This window comes from Microtus oregoni, unplaced genomic scaffold (genome assembly GCF_018167655.1).
Source record: "Microtus oregoni isolate MIOR12 unplaced genomic scaffold, Mior012 000006F_ref0000085, whole genome shotgun sequence".
NCBI lineage: Eukaryota > Metazoa > Chordata > Mammalia > Rodentia > Cricetidae > Microtus > Microtus oregoni.
In genome coordinates, this window is record NW_024543065.1 from 30,658,793 (window position 1) to 30,672,825 (window position 14,033).

Below are 14,033 nucleotides of genomic sequence, written 5' to 3' on the forward strand. Positions count from 1 at the left end.
ACAAGATTTTGTTCATTAAGCATGAAATATTATCACAGTATCTTATACTTTCATTTTGACTCATATTCTGATTCATATCAAAAGAAGATATTGTGTAGTTCCAGGATAGGAACCAAAAAGCTACAGAGAAACCCTGTCTCGAAAATCCAAAAAGAAAAAGAAAAAAGAGAAGATATTGTACTTAGCATAATTCCCATACGATTTCTAATATTAGAAATCATCTTTATTTTAAACATAAGTGTCAAAAAAGAGGTTTATAAAAAATGTGGGTATAGGTGAAAAAGGACATCAAGTAACCAAGAATGCATTTTAATGTGTTTTCAGGTGGTTTACACAATATTTGATCAAGCTTGAAAGATAGAGGTTATTTCTATCTAACTGTTAGTTAGTGACCAGTTCAGGACAGCAGCATGCATGAAGTTAACTGTTATCAGTAGTTACTTTTATGTATTTTTTATATTTCCACATATACATATATTCACACATTTCTATCCCTATATATGCATGTGTGTGTGCAATATCCATACCATAATGACAATTTCATAATATTCACTCCCACTCTTAGGCTCCTACTTTCTTGTCAAAATTTCTTCTATAAAGTTAAAATTTCTTTATTACAAATATTTAATGAATTTGAGATTTCTCACATAGGACACTAAAATGTGTTAGATTAAAAACGTTAATACTTTACTCAGAATCAGCTATAATGCATTGGTGCATTACAGACCAAAATCAAGGAATCACGTCACCTTTTTGTCCTTTGGCCAGTAGCAACCCCAAATTTAAATTGTCTAATTCACTCACCTGGTGTCATCCATTTTACGCTATCTGCCTTTTATATGAATCTGAATCTATGCCTTCCTGAAGAATGATATTGTCATTGGGCCAGTGTATGTATAAGTCCCTAACAAGGGCTTTATTCTGTTTCTCTTACTGAACAGCACAAGGAGCATAAGAAGAAAAAGGGTTAAGGGATAATATCCAGAAATTTTTAAATAACAATTTCACAATGGTTAGTCATTGATCCCACTTGACCCCACATATCAATAACAGACAGTGCTACAAACACCATTGCATGTCATTGTACATTTCTATACTGTAATTAGCATTTATTTTGGAGGAAGGTAACTTAAAGTTTCAGCTATGCATTAGCTTAAGTTACAAATGATGATTGGATTGTGTGGAAAATACTAAGAAAGTAAGGTTAGATTGTACAGTGTTCTCTTATAAAGACAGAATAAACAAACAGTTCACAGTAGGGAAAGAAGAAGATCCATAGCATTTAATACCAAGTAATGATAAATGTGACATCATAAAACACATGTCATCCATACATAGGAGACTAATAACTTCTAAAAAAAAAAGACAAAGTGATAATATTAGAAAAAAACATTACCAGCTAAACATCTGAAAGTGATTCTAGAATATACATAGAAGAATGATCAAAAGTTAGAAAGGATCACCAACTACCATTATTCTGCTACATGTTATAGTTTTAAAATTATTACTAGTGTCTTATTGTTTTATTCACCAGTTATTGCATCTGAAGCCCCTAATATAAAAATTTCCTGTATAACTTTACAGCAAAAGAGAGAGACACCTGTGCTCACATTTCAGATACTAAAAAATGTTCAGTTGTAAGTGTCATGTCAATATCATCCCCTCTGGGCAATGCTCAGGGATGGTTCAGAACAGAATGATGAAAGATGCTGAGGGTCAAAGGCGCTAGATGACTATAAGAAAGCAGTATTTTCAACACAGTGGGAAATTCACACATATGAACTCACATGACCGTGATAGCATGTATAACACCTGAGCAAGTGCAAGTCAGATCAAAATCTCAAGATGAAAGTGGAGGAACATGGAGTCACAACACTAGCTGAGGTGCTCTTAACATCTGAAAGCTGATTGGAAAAGGAGAACCAGCTTTAATTTAAAAATGAACCCTCTGGTAATTTGACCATACTTCAGGAAATGTCTAAACATAAAGAGTACTTGGGCAACTAAAATTGAATGCAATGGATGCAAAAAAAGAAAAAAATAGTGTGGGGTTTGATGTATTCTTTGAGTTCTAGTAATGTTTCTTTTACATATGTGGGTTCTTTTATATTAGGGGCATATATATTCAGGATTGGGACTTCTTCCTGATAAATTGTTACTGTTATGAGTATAAAGTGTCCTTCTCTATCTCTTCTGATTCATTTTAGTTTGAAATCAATTTTGATAGAAATTAGCATGGACACACCCACTCGTTTATTAGGTCCATTTGACTGAAAAGATATGAGAGTTAGCCAAGAAGAGGCTAGAACTAATGGGCCAAGCAGTGTTTAAATACAATTGTGTGTTGTTATTTCGGGGCATAAGCTAGCCAGGTGGCCGGGAGCTGAGTGGCAGGAACGCAGCCCACAGCTCCTTCTACAAATTAGGATTATATTCACTCCTGACGTGGTAACAAAGATACTCATGCAAACAGGAGAGATTAAAAGTTTCTCCCTTGCTGAGTACAAGAGCTCTAGTCAGCAGTAATGATATGCAGTGAGAGCTTGGGCTATACTGGCCTGTTCTGTCCAAGACTGCAAAACAGAAATGGGAAAATGAGAACAGAATTCAACTGCAAATCAAAATTCTATAAAGCTGATCACAATATGCACCTTGTTTTTAGTGGCAAAGTTCACAAAGATGTTGTGGTTGCTTCTTAGAATAATAAATAGCAGCTGTCGAATGAAGCACAAGTATAAGTAATTTCAACAGTTGGCATTGGGTTCCTAATTAACAGTCTGCACTGAAAGTGTTTGGGAAACATTAACTCTCACATTGTAAAATGTACCTAAATCATTTATTACTCATGTTTAAATGCAGTTATTTCTGACTTTCAGATTTAAAGAGAACTAACTACAAAAAATTTTGACTTCTTTTGATAGAAGCAGTAGAATACAAAACACATCAACACTAGTTTTTGTTTGATATGTTTCTTGCATATTATCACTATATGTTATGATACATTCATATGGACACATATATTCTGATATGTATCAAAAGTAAATATTGTGCATACCATAATCCCCATGATGATTTTATTGTTAGGAAAAATCTTTTTATTTAAACATAAGTGACAAAGAAAAGCTATATATGAAAGACATTGGGAAAGGTTAAGAAGGACACCAAGTAGCTAAGAACAAATTTTTTTTAATTTTTTATTGAGAAAAAGAGAAAAAGGTTACTGCCTCCTCCCAGCCTCCCATTTCCCTCCCCGTCCTCCCATCCTTCTCCCTCTCCACCCACTCCTCTCCACCTCCCTCTCCAGTCCAAAGAGCAGTCAGGGTTCCCTGCCCTGTGGAAAGTCGAAGGTCCTCCCCCCTCCGTCCATGTCTAGGAAGGTGAGCATCCAAACTGGCTAGGCTCCCACAAACCCAGAACATGAAGTAAGATCAAAACCCCATGCCATTGTCCTTGGCTTCTCAGCAGCCCTCACTGTTCGCCATGTTCAGAGAGTCCGGTTTTATCCCTTGCTTTTTCAGTCACAGTCCAGGTGGCCTTGGTGAGCTCCCATTAGATCAGCCCCACCATCTGAGTGGGTGGGTGCACCCCTCGTGGTCCTGACTTCCTTGCTCATGTTCTCCCTCCTTCTGCTCCTCATTGGGACCTTGGGAGCTCAGTCCTGTGCTCCATTGTGGGTCTCTGTCTCTATCTCCATCCATCACCAGATGAAGGTTCTATGGTGATATGCAAGATATTCGTCAGTATTACTATAGGATAGGGTCATTTCAGGTTCCCTATCCTCAGCTGCCCAAGGAACTAACTGGGGACATCGCCTTGGGCTCCTGGGAGCCCCTCTAGGTTCAAGTCTCTTGCCAACCCTAAGGTGGCTCCCTTAACTAAGATTTGTGCTTCCCTGCACCCCCATCCAACCTTCCTTTATCCCAATCATCCTGTTTCCCCAAGTTCCCCCCATCCTCCCCTTCTCATTTTTCTCTCCCCATCTCCCCTTACCCCCATCACCCCACCCCAAAGATCCCAATTTTTTCCTAGGCAATTTTGTTTACTTCCCATAGCCAGGAGGATAACTATATGTTTTTCTTTGGGTTTACCTTCTTATTTAGTTTCTTTAGGGTCACCAATTATAGACTCCGATACCTTTATTTATGGCTAGAATCTAATTATGAGTGAGTAATCCCTTGTTCGTCTTTTTGGGTTTGGGTTACCTCACTCAGGATAGTGTTTTCTATTTCCATCCATTTGCATGCAAAATTCGAGAAATTTTTAATGTGGTTTCAGATGTCTTGCACAATATCTATAGAAGCTTGAAATATACAAGTGATTTTTATGTGTAAGTCATTGCTAGTGATCAATCCAGGGCAGTAGCATGTATGAGACTAATGATTGTCTGTAGTTTCTTTTATGTATTGTTCATCATTTCACACTTATACACATAATTACATATAAATACATATCTATATACATATTTACAGCCACATGTGAAAGTATGTGTGTGTATCCGTGTCATATCTTAAAGAAGATTTCATAATATTCACGCCCACATTCTGGCTCATATTTTCTTGCCAAACTCTCCTCTATGAAGATGCTTTTTCTTTATTACAAATATTTAATGAATTTGAGATTCCTCTCATACAACATCAAAAGTTGTCAGTTTAAATATATTAATACTATACTCAGAATCACCTATAATGCATTGGTGTCTTATAGAACAAAATCAGAAAATCACTTCTCCTTTTTGTCCTTTGGCCAGTAGCAACCACAGATTTAAATTGTCTAATTCATTCACCAGGTTAATTTACTTTACTCTATCTGTCTTTTTTATGAGTCTGAATCTGTGCTTTCCTGAAAAATGTCTTATGAATTTGTTGTTTGTGTCTGGGTATGCACCTAACCCTAACAAGCTTTTTATTCTGTCCTTTTATTGAACAGAACAAGGAGCATCAGAAGGGAAAGGTTTGGAGGATACTGCCCTTAAGTCTTTAAATAATTTTACAAGGATTTGTCAGTGAACCACCTTGACGCCACCTGATACCAATAATAGACAGTACTACAAACACCATTGTATATCCAGTTATATCTCTCTACTGTATTTAGCAGCTATTTTCAAAGAGGTTAATTTACGGTTTCATGTATACCTTAGCATAGGTTACAAAATAATTAACTAATGGGAAAATTTAAGAAAAGAAAGGTTGGTTTTTACAATGTTCTCTTACAATGACAGAATAATGAAACAGATTACAGTAGGCAAAGGAAAAGTCTTTCTGGCAAAGATCCCTAGACCATAGCACTTAAGACTCCATAGTGACAATTGAGACTTCAAATCTAACTGCCATTAATAGATAGCTGACTACTAACTTTTTAAAGAAGAGACAGTGTTAAAATTAGGAAAATAACAATACAAGCCAAACAACTGAAAGTGATTCTAGAACATACCTAGAACTAAAAAGCTATACACCAAAAAAAAAAAGAGAGAGAGAGAGAGAGAGAGAAACAAATAAGCAAACAAAAATAAAATTGCCTTTGGCATTAAAACTAGGACATAAACCTAAACAGAAATCTCAAAGGATATATAAATATGTCTGAGAAGTATTTTATAATGTTCAACATGCTTAACAATCAGTGAAATGCAAATTAACTATCCTTTGCAATTTCTTTCCCATATCAGAATGACTAAGAAAAATAACATTAAGAAAGGATAACAAATACTGCTGTATGGCTGAAGAAAAGGTAATAATTTATTCACAATTTTTGAGAGGTCACAGTGGTGAAGCGAATGAAATCAATGTGGAATTGCTTCAAAAAGCTAAAAGATATTTTATCAATCACATTTAGTGAATTTTATTTGACTTAGATATCAAGGTATCATGAGTGTCCTCATGAAAAAAATATCACACTGTTCCTTCTTCTAGTTTATACAATAATTTGAGAATTAATGTTTGTTCTAGAAGAATTACCAAAAGTTAAAAAGTGCCACCTGCCACCATTACTCTGCTACAAATTTGGAGTTTAAAATTATTGCTGATGAGACGCGGCGGAGCGGCGCGGCGGCCAGACGCGGCGGAGCGGCGCGGCACACAGGGGACGGGCGTGCAATAAGGAGAGCAGTTCGCCCTACTACAATTGAATCAAAGAGGTAGGCTTTTGGTTGGCCAGGTCACTGGCACAAGGGGAGCCTGGTCCTGTCCTGAAGATCCTTCGGAGGGGTGAGAGGGTTCTTGGCCTGCAGCAGGAACCACGAAAGAGAGTGAGGGCATTTTGTAAGCGGAGCCCTTGGCCAGCAGGGAAACCTGATCCGGCTTTTAAAGGACCCATTGGATAGGATCAATAGGAGGAAATGGGCAGGCGCCAAGGCAAGAATTCACCCAATAATCCGAAAAACAACAGGAAAACATCAGAACCCAATGATCTTACAACAGAAGTATTTGAACAACCTAACACAGAAGAAGTGGAAAAAATCGACTTTATGAAGATAATAGAGTCCCTTAAACAACATGTAAAAAATGCCCTTATAGAAATGGATGAGAAGTATAACAAAAAGTTTGAAGAAATGAGTAAGTACGTACATGATACCCTGGGAAACCAAGAAAAAACCATCAAGCAGGTAATGGAAACAGTTCAAGAATTGAAAACTGAAATGAAGGCAAAGAAGAAAATACAAACTGAGGACCAGCTGGATATGGAAAATCTAGGCCAACGAGCAGAGTCTACAGAAACAAGCACAATCAATAGAATACAAGAGCTAGAAGAAAGACTCTCAGATGCTGAGGACACCATAGAGAAAATAAACGAAAAGATCAAAGAAAACAGCAAAGCCAACAAATTCTCAACCCAAAACATTCAGGAACTATGGGACACAATAAAAAAACCAAACCTAAGAATAATAGGAATAGAAGAAGGAGAAGAGTCACAGCTCAAAGGCCCAGAAAATATTTTCAACAAAATTATGGAAGAAAACTTTCCCAACTTAAAGAAAGATATTCATTTAAATATTCAAGAAGCATACAGAACACCAAACAGACTGGATCAAAGAAAAACATCTCCTCGCCATATAATAATCAAAACACAAAATATACAGGTTAAAGAAAGAATATTAAGAGCTGCAAAAGAAAAAGGGCAAGTAACTTATAAAGGAAAACCGATCAGACTTACACCTGACTTCTCGATGGAAACTATGAAAGCCAGAAGGTCCTGGATAGAGGTTCTGCAGAAGCTAAGAGACCATGGATGCAAACCCAAACTACTATACCCAGCCAAGCTATCGTTCACTATCAACGGAGAAAACAAGACATTCCAGGATAAGAACAAATTTAAACAATACGTAGCCACAAATCCAGCCCTACAGAAAGTAATAGAAGGAAAATCGCAACCCAAGGAATCCAACACTGCCAACACTGCCTACAATAACCCAGGCATCTAATGACCCTTCACGAGCACATCTCAAAGAAGGGAGACACACAATCTCTACTACCAAAAGCAATAAGAATAACCGGAGTAAACAACCACTGGTCATTAATATCACTTAATATTAATGGGCTCAATTCACCTATAAAAAGGCACAGGCTAAAAGATTGGATACGAAAACAGGATCCAACATTCTGCTGTTTGCAAGAAACACATCTCAACCACAAAGACAGGCACCTACTCAGAGTAAAGGGTTGGGAAAAGGTGTTTCAAGCAAATGGTCCAAAGAAAAAAGCAGGTGTGGCCATACTAATTTCTAACAAAACTGACTTCAAACTAAAATCAATCAGAAGAGACCGAGACGGTCACTTGATACTCATAACAGGAACAATTCATCAGGAGGACGTCTCAATCCTGAATATATACGCCCCCAATATAAAAGCACCTACTTATGTAAAAGAAATATTACTAGAACTCAAGGCAGACATCAAACCACACACACTAGTAGTAGGAGACTTCAACACACCTCTCTCTCCAAGGGACAGGTCAATCAGACAGAAACCTAATAGAGAATTAAGAGAATTATTGGAGGTAATGAAGCAAATGGACTTAACAGACATCTATAGAACATTCCACCCAAATAGGAAAGAATATACCTTCTTCTCTGCAGCTCATGGAACCTTCTCAAAAATTGACCACATACTTGGTAACAAAGGAAACCTCCACAGATACAAAAAAATATCAGTGTCCACCTGTGTCTTATCAGATCATCACGGATTAAAGTGAGAAGGCAACAACCACGCTGCCCCCAAAAAACCGACAAACTCATGGAAACTGAACAGTCAACTACTGAACCACACCTGGGTCAAGGAAGAAATCAAGAAAGAAATTAAAGTCTTCCTTGAATTTAATGAAAATAAAGGGACAACATACTCAAACCTATGGGACACAATGAAAGCAGTGCTAAGAGGAAAGTTCATAGCACTAAGTGCCCACTTAAAGAAAACGGAGAATGCATACATTGGGGACTTAAAAACACACCTGAAAGCTCTAGAAAAAAAAGAAGCAGACGCACCCAGGAGAAGTAGAAGACTGGAAATAATAAAACTGAGGGCTGAAATCAACAAAATAGAAACACAGAAAACAGTCCAAAGAATCAATGAAACAAAAAGCTGGTTCTTGGAGAAAATCAACAAGATCGACAAACCCCTATCCAAACTAATTAAACGACAGAGAGAGAACACGCAAATAAATAAGATCAGAAATGAAAAGGGGGACATAACCACAGACACAGAGGAAATTCAGAGAATCATTAGATCTTACTACAAAAGCCTGTATGCCACAAAACTGGAAAATACAAAAGAAATGGACAATTTTTTAAATAAGTATCATATACCAAAGCTAAACCAAGACCAGGTGAATGATCTAAATAGACCGGTTTCTCGCGAAGAATTAGAAATGGTTATCAAAAATCTCCCTTCGAAAAAAAGCCCAGGACCAGATGGTTTCAATGCAGAATTCTACCAGAACTTCCAAGAAGAACTAATACCTATACTCCTTAATGTATTGCACAATATAGAATCAGAAGAGTCATTGCCAAATTCCTTTTATGAAGCTACAGTTACCCTGATACCAAAACCACAAAAAGACCCAACCAAGAAAGAGAATTACAGACCGATCTCACTCATGAACATCGATGCAAAAATTTTCAATAAAATACTGGCAAACCGAATCCAAGAACACATAAGAAAAATTATCCATTATGATCAAGTAGGCTTCATCCCCAGAGATGCAGGGCTGGTTCAACATACGCAAATCTATCAATGTAATCCACCATATAAATAAACTGAAAGAAAAAAACCATATGATCATTTCACTAGATGCTGAAAAAGCATTCGACAAAATTCAACACCCCTTTATGATAAAGGTCTTGGAGAGAATAGGGATACAAGGGTCCTACCTAAATATAATAAAAGCTATTTACAGCAAGCCAACAGCTAACATTAAATTAAATGGAGAAAAACTCAAAGCCATCCCACTAAAATCAGGAACACGACAAGGATGTCCACTCTCTCCATACCTCTTCAATATAGTGCTTGAAATTCTAGCAATAGCAATAAGACAACATAAGGAGATCAAGGGGATTCGTATTGGAAAGGAAGAAGTTAAGCTTTCATTATTTGCAGATGATATGATAGTGTACATAAGCGACCCCAAAAATTCTACCAAAGAACTCCTACAGCTGATAAACAGCTTTAGTAATGTGGCAGGATACAAGATCAACTCCAAAAAATCAGTTGCCTTCCTATACACTAAGGATAAGGAAGCAGAGAGGGAAATCAGAGAAGCATCACCTTTCACGATAGCCACAAATAGCATAAAATACCTTGGGGTAACCCTGACCAAGGAAGTGAAAGATCTACTTGACAAGAACTATAAGTCTTTGAAGAAAGAAATTGAAGAAGACACCAGAAAATGGAAAGACCTCCCTTGCTCTTGGATCGGGAGGATCAACATAGTAAAAATGGCAATTCTACCAAAAGCAATCTATAGATTCAATGCAATCCCCATCAAAATCCCATCAAAATTCTTCACAGATCTGGAGAAGACAATAATTAACTTTATATGGAAAAACAAAAAACCCAGGATAGCCAAAACAATCTTATACAATAAAGGATTGTCTGGAGGCATTAACATCCCTGACTTCAAACTCTATTACAGAGCTACAGTATTGAAAACAGCTTGGTATTGGCATAAAAACAGAGAAGTCGACCAATGGAATCGAATAGAAGACCCTGACATTAACCCACAAACCTATGAACACCTGATCTTCGATAAAGGAGCTAAAAGTATACAATGGAAAAAAGAGAGCATCTTCAACAAATGGTGCTGGCAAAACTGGATGTCAATCTGTAGAAGAATGAAAATAGATCCATATCTATCACCATGCACAAAACTCAAATCCAAATGGATTAAAGACCTCAATATCAGTCCGAACACACTGAACCTGATAGAAGAGAAAGTGGGAAGTACTCTACAGCAAATGGGCACAGGAGACCACTTCCTATGTATAACCCCAGCAGCACAGACACTAAGGGCATCATTGAATAAATGGGACTTCCTGAGGCTGAGAAGCTTCTGTAAAGCAAAGGACACTGTCACTAAGACAAAAAGACAACCCACTGACTGGGAGAAGATCTTCACCAACCCTGCAACTGACAAAGGTTTGATCTCCAAAATATATAAAGAACTCAAGAAACTAGACCGTAAAAGGCTAATCAACCCAATTATAAAATGGGGCACTGAGCTGAACAGAGAATTCTCAACAGAAGAACTTCAAATGGCCAAAAGATACTTAAGGTCATGCTCAACTTCCTTAGCGATCAGGGAAATGCAAATCAAGACAACTTTAAGATACCACCTTACACCTGTCAGAATGGCTAAAATAAAAAACACCAATGATAGCCTTTGCTGGAGAGGTTGTGGAGAAAGGGGTACACTCACCCATTGCTGGTGGGAATGCAAACTTGTGCAACCACTCTGGAAAGCAGTGTTTCGGTTTCTCAGGAAATTCGGGATCAACCTACCCCTGGATCCAGCAATACCACTCTTGGGAATATACCCAAGAGAGGCCCTATCATACAACAAAAGTATATGCTCAACTATGTTCATGGCAGCATTGTTTGTAATAGCCAGAACCTGGAAACAACCTAGATGCCCTTCAACGGAAGAATGGATGAAGAAAGTATGGAATATATACATATTAGAGTATTACTCAGCCGTAAAAAACAAGGACTTCTTGAATTTTGCATACAAATGGATGGAAATAGAAAACACTATCCTGAGTGAGGTAAGCCAGACCCAAAAAGAGGAACATGGGATGTACTCACTCATATTTGGTTTCTAGCCATAAATAAAGGACATTGAGCTTATAATTCATGTTCCTAGAGAAGCTAAATAAGGCGAATCCAAAGACAAACACATAGGCATCCTCAGGAATATTAACCTTCATCAGGCGATGAAAGGAGACAGAGGCAGAGACCCACACGGGAGCACCGGACAGAAATCTCAAGGTCCAAATCAGGAGCAGAAGGAGACGGAGCACGAGCAAGGAACTCAGGACCACAAGGGGTGCACCCACACACTAAGACAATGGGGATGTTCTATTGGGATCTCACCAAGGCCAGCTGGCCTAGGTCTGAAAAAGCATGGGATAAATCCGGACTAGCTGAACATAGCGGACAATGAGGAATACTGAGAATTCAAGAACAATTGCAGTGGGTTTTTGATCCTACTGCACGTACTGGCTTTGTGGGAGCCTAGGCAGTTTGAATGCTCACCTTACGAGACCTGGATAGAGGTGGGCAGTCCTTGGGCTTCCCACAGGTCAGGGAACCCTGATTGCTCTTCGAGCAGATGAGGGGGGGGGGGACTTGATCGGGGGGAGGGGGAGGGAAATGGGAAGCGGTTGTGGGGACGAGGCAGAAATCCTTAATAAATAAATAAATTAAAAAAAAAAAAGAATGTTCTGCTAATGTAATTGGTGATGTATTAATGTGAAATGCACTGTTCTGAAGTGATACACACTTTAATATTAATAAACACATGGCATCGCTTTTCTCAGTGGTGTGCAGTGTTGATGCCATTGGAAAGGCCTTGTGCCACAGTCGGGAGGAAAACAAACTTCTCACTGTGTGACATTAGTTAACTTCTTGGATCCACTCCGAGCCTCTCTTTTCCTCAAAGGAAAAATGAAGAAATATTTACATCTCAGTGTTACGATTATCAAGTATTTAGCATTGGTAAAAGCCATTAAATATGTCATGAGGTAGACACTGACACTAATAAGAAAAACAATCATTTCAGAAAGTCAGTCTAACTAGAGGGAACCTGAGCAGAATAACTGGGAAGTAGTTATGGACAAAATCTTTAAACATTCCAACAGAGAAACCCTGCCTCAGAAGAAAAGCAACAAAACAAATCAAAATAAAAAAATTCAAATACAAAAATATAAAGCAAAGTTACAGATAGCACGACAGCAATTTTTATAGAAAATTCACCATTGGTAGTGATATATATTAATTATATTTTTCTGATAAGTATTTTTTAGGGAACTTTTAAAATAGAACAGATTTGCATTGTGTTAAAATATGCATTACATCATATGCCTCTCTCTGGATTTCCAAGTATGCGTTACTCATTATTTTGTAATTCACCAAGGTTAGGAATTCCAATACCTTCGTATGCAACAGCTTAATGTTTTAGACTAACACGCATGGCCTTTATCCATATACTCGGGCGTAGAGAATGTGTATGTAGGAGGTCCTATGTTACAGAGTAGCTTTGCCTGGTTGCCACAAGAGAATGTGAAGGCCATCCTCCTGCTGGAAACCCTCAGCTCTGTCATCTCGGTTCCACTTCACTGCTTTGTGGAAACTGAAGGTTGTTTTGATTTCTTGTTCCCCTTGGAGAATCTTGAGAATCTCCAAGTTTCCTTCGTGTCCTTCCCCTGCTCTATTGAGTTTCCTTCAGTTGGTACCAGACCTTTGTACAGTCTGAAAACGGTACACCTGGCTCATATGCTTCCCTAATTTATGCCCTAGAAATATATTTCTGTTTGAATGCTGGCATGATACCACTCTCTTGGTAAAACCTCACCAGGCTCTCAATTAGTTTTCCTCACCTCAACCTTTGATGTACTTTCCAGCCTCCATAATTGAAATGTACCATGCATCCTGCACAATTCCCCCTTGCCCTGTAGGCTGTCTTTCCAGCTCTGTCCTTCCTGCCATGGCTAACGCCGCCCACAAGACCTTCCTCAGCTCTTCATGTGCCGTTCAGTTCTCAGACTCCAGTGTGCAGCTGTCACTTGGGCTCACTTCACCTGCTCCTTTATCCATGCTTATCGGCTCCCTGATCCAAACTAGATATTCGTGGAGTATTGATGAAATACTAATATAGGAAGATTAAAATTTACCCAGTAACATAATCATGATTAATCACTTCAGTTCTGGTATCTGCAAGTCATCTTTTCATGATGTAAGTTTTGAACAAACATAAACCATTGCCTTGCAGGCCTGATGCATGCGCATTACAAATACTCAAGGAATTTTAGCTTTCTCATTGATAAGACAATATTAAAGAAAGTGCTGACATCATAAAATTCTGTGATGATTCAGTTTTGTAGTTGATACAGACAGTGCTACGTATATATTAATTGCTCAATAAATCTTGGTTTGGAGGAAAAAAAAAATTATTGCTGATGTCTTATGTTTTACCACCAACTACTGCATCTCTAAGCCTCCATCACAGAAATTTCACGCACATATTTACTGCTAAAAGAGAGACTCACCTGCAGTCATAGTTCAAACAGTAAGAAAATGTTCTGCTTTAAGTGTCCTTTCAATATCATGTTGTTTTCATTGGTTAATAAAGGAAGTGCTTTGGGCCTATAGTAAATACAGCAATATCATCCCCTCCAGGCGATTGTCAGGGATGGTTCAGCACAAAATGATAAAAGATGGTAAGAGCCAAAAGAGATGGATGACTATAAGGAAGCAGGGTTTTGAACACAGTGGGAGATTTGTAATTACAAACTCAAGTGATTCATAACAGCTGAACAAGGGCAAGTCAGA

The 14,033-nt window shown here is 38.0% G+C and overlaps 1 protein-coding gene across 1 annotated transcript in view; it reads right to left on the bottom strand.

The window, feature by feature from the left end:
- Positions 1-14,033, bottom strand: part of LOC121449752 (zinc finger protein 208-like) — a 163,917-nt gene that overhangs the window by 148,386 nt on the left and 1,498 nt on the right. The window contains exon 3 of the mRNA XM_041654436.1: positions 13,278-13,282. Within this exon, the coding sequence (XP_041510370.1) occupies positions 13,278-13,282 (5 nt within the window). The remainder of the gene's footprint in view (positions 1-13,277; positions 13,283-14,033) is intronic.